The sequence below is a fragment of the Boleophthalmus pectinirostris genome, unplaced genomic scaffold (assembly GCF_026225935.1).
Source record: "Boleophthalmus pectinirostris isolate CB_2022bp ecotype Guang Dong unplaced genomic scaffold, ASM2622593v1 HiC_scaffold_11, whole genome shotgun sequence".
Classification (NCBI taxonomy): Eukaryota; Metazoa; Chordata; class Actinopteri; order Gobiiformes; family Gobiidae; genus Boleophthalmus; species Boleophthalmus pectinirostris.
The window spans coordinates 19,054,292-19,062,414 of record NW_026570994.1 but is presented as its reverse complement, the minus strand read 5'-3'; the positions used below and the strand labels follow the sequence as shown (position 1 = coordinate 19,062,414).

The 8,123-nt window shown below is 41.0% G+C and overlaps 1 protein-coding gene across 1 annotated transcript in view; it reads right to left on the bottom strand.

The window, feature by feature from the left end:
- Positions 1–232: 232 nt before the first annotated feature.
- nlgn4xa (neuroligin 4 X-linked a) overlaps positions 233–8,123 on the bottom strand; it is a 77,707-nt gene continuing 69,816 nt past the window's right edge. The window contains 1 exon segment of the mRNA XM_055164351.1: positions 233–1,151. Coding sequence (XP_055020326.1) covers positions 233–1,151 — 919 coding nt within the window.

Below are 8,123 nucleotides of genomic sequence, written 5' to 3'. Positions count from 1 at the left end.
GCATGAAACAAGTTCAAGAAATTGTTGCTTTCGTTTTCCCTTATACAATAGTTTTATTATTTATTTATTTAATGATGTCAAAAAGCTTTTAAAAATAGTCCACCTCCTTCATCGTCTTGGCGGCCATTTTGTCTCCCGTTCATAGTAACATTCAAAAAGAAGGCATCGTCTTTACACAAGTCTTTAGCCTTATTTTTTTTTATTATTATTACGAATTTGAATATTTTCGGAGCTATACCCGCGTAGTCGAGTGCCCGTGTGGTAAGTTGGTACTGTTTTGGCTTCCTCCGAACGTATTGAAATTGTGCAGCGGCTGGATGCTAGCTAGCGAGTTGGGAATCATGGTTATGGTGCTGGGCGTCATTAGCGGAATGTCGTCCGGCGAGCGTCGCAGAGTCAGCGTGTAATCCGGCGGGCACGTTAGCCGCAGCGTGTCGTGACTCTGCATGGACTCGCACTCGTGGTGGTGGTCGTGCTCCAGCTGCTGTTGCTTCATCTGCAGCGACATCAGCTCCTCGCTCTGCAGGTGCGCCACGTCGTTGGCCGTCGTCGCCACCTGCGTCGGGTTGCTCGCCGGGTTCGCCGCCGAGTTGCGCTGCGGGGTGGGCACGCGCCGGTTGGTCTCGTGGCGCTGCTTGTCCTTTTTGTAATACAGCGCCGCGAACGCTAAAATGTTTAAAAACAAAAGAGACGCCCCGACCGCGACCGTCACGCTGAGTTCGGTCGAGTAGTCGCTTTTCCGGACGATGTACATCTCTTCGCCGGCGTCCAAGTTTTCCAGCGTGCTTTTCCGTTGATCCGTGGTCTGTTTTGTATTCGCGGACGGAACTCCCGGGTGTCTCGTAGTGGACGGCCAAGGGTTTTTACCGGAAAACCGCTTCGTGTAAGAGTAAGGCGTGGTTTCCTGCGGCGGGATTTTGGTGGTAGTGGAGACGTACTGAAAGAATTCGTTGATGTTGTGCAAATGCGGGACCAGTTCCAGCCAAAACGCGACCTTGGTGGCTCTGTAGTGATCTCGGACTCGTGGTTTTAGTCCGATGTGGAGGTAGAGCTGGTCCTTGGGGTTATACTTCGTCCAGGCGACCTCCTCGAAGCGATTCGGTTTGGTGTGAATGAACTTCGTGTCCTGCGGTACGGGCTGGTTTGGATCCCTGCAACGAAAACACAACAAACAAAAGATTATTTCATGTAACTTTTTCGTTCGGGGTCCGTCACCTTCTTGTTTTTTTTTTGGATATGTCATTGTTTTGCTGTGAAATGTTCCGCAGTGTGACATTAAACAGATCTACTTTACATTTATTCAATTACAGCTGGTTTTATAGCTCAGAAATACCTCAAAAAACAACTTTCTGACCTCACCTCTCCACAGATCTGACCTCTATATTGGTCTGGTTTGGTCTCCATGAAGTTTACGGGTGTGCAAAATATTGAAATATCTATAAATTGTATAATTTAATGTGATGATTTTTGGTGTATTTTATTAAATTATTTTGTTCCAGCTGCAGTTTTGTTGCTTGTTTAGTGGAAGGAAACTTGTTAATGTGACACATTTGACATTTCCACTGTTTTGTTGATTAAAATGTTTGTGTTTCATATGAACTTTGCGCAAGAAGTGATTTAACAAAAACTTTTAGTGTCACAGCTGTGAAAAGTATCATATTTTTCAGACTATAAATCGCACTTTTTTCATGGTTTTGGTGTTTCCTGCGACTTATATATTAAAATGTTCACACAGACAGACAGGGGGCGCTCTAGTCTTGTGTGTGAGTATCTGCTGCTCCTGTTCCTCCTGTAGCAGTGAGTGTGTTTACATGCACATCAATAACCCGGTTATGATCGGGTTTTTTGAGTATCCCGGTTTCTTCATGATGCATGTAAACGCAGTAACCCGGTTTCAGTATCCTGGTTATTAGAAACCAGGTTACTGTAGCTGGTTTATTCTGATAGTAACCGGGATACTTGTGGCATGTAACGCAGTATCCCCGGTTACTGCAACATAAAGTTGAGTCGCATGCGTCCAAAAGACACTTTCCAGCCTTTCACCACAACAGTAGTCACATAAATAAATTGACCAACATAAATAAAGTGACCAAACGAGTGAAATGACTGTAAAATAAAGAGCTGCGCTAAACCTGCACACGTACAATCTGCACTCGTGTGATGCTGAAAAGCTAAAACATGAACTATCTCCTATACTCTATATGCACGGAACACACTTACATCATCAGCACCTCTTCTGTCACAGAAATAACACACATAATCCACAGAGTCGTGTCATTTAGTCCAAAAGAAACTGAACCACAAGGAGCAGCTGTTTTTATCGCCGCTAACAGTTTATGCTAATTAGCGATGTGGTCTTAAGTTTCGTTTCTGTAAAACGTAAACAAATGTGATCAGAGCTGAATGATCTGATCAAACGGGCTGATGTGTCTATAGTGTTTATGGTTTATATGTTGTAAAGTTGAGTTTATTTATGCAGAAGATTTTAATGAAGAATCTGCACAGTGGATTGTGGGAAATCTCGTAGCTCCTTAGCTTCTTATGCTAAAGAGCTCGCGGTTTTGTATTTTTCCTGGTTTATGAAATTGATTTAAGTAAATTTTTGCGCCTGCGCATTTGTAAGATTATGTCAAGAAACCGGGACACTCCATTTGATCATGTACACGTGGATATGAGTGTCCCGGTTTCTCAGTGAACATGTAAACGCAGTAACACGAACACTGACAGAACCGGGACATGGATCATAACCGGGTTATTGATGTGCATGTATACGCACTCAATGTCACTTGGCTCTACTGCGCATGTCTCCTGCAGAAAGAGCCTCTGTTCTGCTGCAAATATTCAGCCTAAAACCGTAATCGAGCAGCAGAAAGTTTGGAGTGAGAGAAACTCGTGACACCGGGAGGATGAACCATGAAACTTTCCTGAAGTCACTGGATGGATGGACAAAGTCTGGACTTCAGTGACACCGAAACCATCCTGTCGGGATTCAGAAAGACCCGAATAATTCAGTAAATATAACCAGGTCTAGCTCCCGTCTAAACAAGGTCTGAACCAGGTCTAAACCAGGACTAAACCAGGTCTGAACTGGAAGCTGTTCTAAACCAAGTCTAGGTCTAACTGAGGTCTAAACTGGTCTAACCATAATCAGAATCAGGACCCGGATTAAACCAAGTCAAAGCCAGATCTAAACTAGGACTAACCAAGATCTAATCCAGGTCTAAAGCAGGTCTAAACCAGGTCCAACCCGAGGTCTAAACCAGGTCTAACCCAAGGTCCTTCAGTGACACCGAAACCATCCTGTCGGGATTCAGAAAGACCAGAATAATTCTAACTGGAACTGATGCTGAGTCTCTGTTTACCTCCGGAGGTCGTGGAGTTGCTCAGAAGTGACACCGAGGATGAAGAATTGAATGGATTTAGTGATTTGGAGTGAGATGGAGAGTTTGTTAAACTTGTTCTGTTCTGTTGTTTATGTTATAGTTCATCTGAAGAACTGTTCATATGTGACGTTAACAGTCTGTTGTTCTCTCTTCTATTGTTTTTACCAGGGATGTAACAATAACCAAAATATCGTGATATCGTATCGTCAGTGTTCTCACAATAATATCGTGGACCATCACAATGTATCGAATCACAAGTCTTTTTGCTTAAATGAAGAGTTACGGTGCAGCAAAAGCTAAAAAATACAGAGGGAACTACATAGACCATGATCCTTTGCTCCATTTCGGTGCAGACGACAAGAAGAAATAACAGTTCTAACACTTTTAAGTCTTTGGATTAAGTCTCGTCAAGGCATTTTAAGAGAAAAATAGTAACAGTTTTGTTCGCCTCCACAAAATATCGCAATAAATATCGTATCGTGAGATGTTTATCGTGAAAATATCGCACCGAGAAATTTGGATATTGTTACATCCCTGATCATGAGCCACCCCACCATAACGATATCGCAATAAATATCGTACCGTGACGATATCGTTTCTTGAGACTTGATAATAGTTACACTTCTAATTATTACTATAATTTGTGTTTCAATATTTCAGTTTTTCAGTTCCTGGTCTCTGATTTTATAAAATACATTTCCCCCCAAAAAGTGCGACTTAAATGTGTTTTTCTTCTTCATGATGCATTTTCTGGCTGGTGCGACTTATAGCCCGAAAAATACGGTAAACTCATCGTGGTCAATAATTACGACGCTCTGAATACATAAATAAGTACCTGAGGAAAAACTTTGGGCCAAACTGTAAAACTATTTCAAAATTAACTACTTCTGTTTTTCACTTTTTAAACTCAGACAAAATGTTCCAAGTCTGTGTCCATAATTATTTTAAAAACAAATGTTAAGAGTATATAATTTGCATTTATTCTACTACTACCTCTGCTATTACTACTACTACTACTACGACTACTACTACTACTACTACAACTGCTACTACTACTATTACTACTACTACTACTGCTGCTGCCGCTACTACTTCTACTACTATTGTTATTACTACTACTACTCCTACTACTCCTGCTGCTACTACTATTACAACTACTACTATTACTATTACTACAACAACTACTACTACTTCTGATATTACTACTACTACTACTACTTCTGCAATTACTACTACTACTACTACTTCTGCAATTACTACTACTACTACTACTTCTACTATTGCTACTACTACTACAACTATTACAACTACTACTACTGCTGCTACTACTACTACTGCTACTACTACTAATACTACTACTACAACTACTACTATTACTACTACTACTACAACTACTACAACAACAACTACTTCTGCTACTACTATTACTACTTGTGCTATTTCTACTACTACTACAACTACTACTACTGCTACTACTCCTACTAGTACTACAACTGCTACTACTACTGCTGCTACTACTACTACTACTATAACTACTACTATTACAGTTTTGTTCGCCTCCACAAAATATCACAATAAATATCGTACCGTGACGATATCGTTTCTTGAGACTTGATAATAGTTACACCTCTAATTATTACTATAATTTGTGTTTCAATATTTCAGTTTTTCAGTTCCTGGTCTCTGATTTTATAAAATACATTTCCCCCAAAAAGTGCGACTTAAATGTGTTTTTCTTCTTCATGATGCATTTTTTGGCTGGTGCGACTTATAGCCCGAAAAATACGGTAAACTCATCGTGGTCAATAATTACGACGCTCTGAATACATAAGTAAGTACCTGAGGAAAAACTTTGGGCCAAACTGTAAAACTATTTCAAAATTAACTACTTCTGTTTTTCACTTTTTAAACTCAGACAAAATGTTCCAAGTCTGTGTCCATAATTATTTTAAAAACAAATGTTAAGAGTATATAATTTGCATTTATTCGATTTAATTATAGATTTCCATTTCTTTCTCAAACTCTACACAGAAATTACCTTTTGTACCTCGAGTCCTGCCAAGACGAATCTCTGAAAGCTGCAGCCGACTCCACAGTTTTTCACACTGCACCGAAGAATGAGCCACTTAAAAATAATCAATGCTTTTGTCTCCAATTTGAACAATACAAAATCCACAGCGGGACCGAGACTCCCCACTGTGAAACCAATCTTATAAATAAACAACTATTTCATTAAAACGCCCAAAATACAGAGTTACACAAAACTCCAAACCACACGCCACCGACAGACTGTTTTACATTTAACCCACTGAACCGGGACTAAACCAGGACTAAACCAGGACTAGACCAGGGCTAGACCTGGACTGAACCAGGACTAAACCAGGACTAACCAGGACTAAACCAGGACTAAACCAGGACTAAACCAGGACTAAAACCAGGACTAAACCAGGACTGAAACTGAAGGACTAGACTAGACCAGGACTAAACCAGGACTAGACCAGGACTAGACTAGACCTGGACTGAACCAGGACTAGAACCAGGACTAAACCAGGACTAAACCAGGACTAAACCTGGACTAAACCAGGACTAAACCAGGACTAAACCAGGACTAAACCAGGACTAAACCAGGACTAAACCAGGACTGAACCAGGACTAGACCTGGACTGAACTGGGACTAAACCAGGACTAAACCAGGACTAGACCAGGACTAACCAGGACTAACCAGGACTAAACCAGGACTGAACCAGGACTAAACCAGGACTAAACCAGGACTAGACCAGGACTAGACCTGGACTAAACCAGGACTAAACCAGGACTAAACCAGGGCTAGACCAGGACTAAACCAGGACTAAACCAGGGCTAAACCAGGACTAAACCAGGACTAGACCAGGACTAAACCAGGACTGAAACAGGACTAAACCAGGACTAGACCAAGACTGAGCAAGGACTGAACCAGGACCAAACCAGGACTAAACCAGGACTAAACCAGGACTGAACCAGGACTGAACCAGGACGGAACCAGAACTAAACCAGGACTGAACCAGGACTGAAACAGGACTAGACCAGGACTAGACCAAGACTGAGCAAGGACTGAACCAGGACCAAACCAGGACCAAACCAGGACTAAACCAGGACTGAACCAGGTTTGAACAAGGACTGAACCAGGGCTAAACCAGGACTGAACCAGGACTAAACCAGGACTAAACCAGGACTGAACCAGGACTAAACCAGGACTGAACCAGAACCAAACCAGGATTGAACAAGGACTGAACTAGAACTGAACCAGGACTAAACGAGAACTGAACCAGGATTAAACCAAAACTGAACCAGGACTGAACCTGAACCTAACCGGGACTGAACCAGGACTAGACAAGGATCGAGACTGAAAAAGGACTAAGCTAGAGTAAAGCAAGACTAAACCAGGACTGAAAATGGACTGGAAAGAAACTAAACCAAAGCTGAACCAGGACTAAAACAGGACTGAATTAGGACTAAACTAGGACTAAATCAGACTCACCTAAATAGAACTAAACCAGAGTGGGACCAGGACTGAAACAAGTCTTAACCAGGACTAGATGAGGGACTTCACCAAAGCTAAGAGAAAATCAGCTGTATTTGAGGACTTAATCAGGACTAAAACAGGACTAGACCAGGACTAAACCAGGTCTAAACTAAAACAAGGCGAATCCAGGACTGAGCCAGGTCTAAACCCGGTCTAAACCCGGTCTTGTGTGAGTCCTGTTCAGTATTCGGGCTGTAGTTCTGAGCTCTGGGAGGAGGTGCAGTCTGAAGGTTACAGGGTTTCCTTGGATTTGTCTGTGATAATGAAAAAGTCCCGGAGGAAAGACAGACGCAGTTTAGAATCAAAATAATCTCTTTGAATTCACAATTTTACGACGTTATAATTTCAGACTGAGAAAAGGAACCAGAAAACTCGACTGGAGACTCACTGTTACTGAAAGAAATCGACAAACTTCTGATCCACAAGTTGTAAAAACAGACCTGGACTTGTGTTTGTTTCATTCACATGTTTGAGTGACTCTTTATTATTCCTTTGTTTACATCTCCAAAGCTCAAAATGCTCTGTTCCACCTTGTGATGTCATCAAGTGGTAATTTAAAACCTACTTTTAACTTTAGATCAATAGAGTTTGGCATTTCCAGAAGAACTGAAATGATCCAAGTGATTCGACTGAAGGTGTTTGGAGTTAAAACTTTTCACACACAATTCACAATAAAAATAATTTAATTCTGGATAAAAATGAATTTATTTAAAAAGACCAAGTAAACAACAACAACAACTACTACTATTATTACTACTACTACTACTACGACTACTACCTCTGCTATTATTACTACTACTACTACTACGACTACTACCTCTGCTATTACTACTACGACTACTACTACTACTACTACAACTGCTACTACTACTATTACTACTACTACTACTGCTGCTGCCGCTACTACTTCTACTACTATTGTTATTACTACTGCTACTCCTACTACTACTGCTGCTACTACTATTACAACTACTACTATTACTATTACTACAACAACTACTACTACTTCTGCAATTACTACTACTACTACTACTTCTGCTATTGCTACTACTACTACAACTATTACAACTACTACTACTACTGCTACTACTACTAATACTACTACTAGAACTACTATTATTACTACTACTACTACCTCTGCTATTACTACTACTACTACTACGACTACTACTACTACT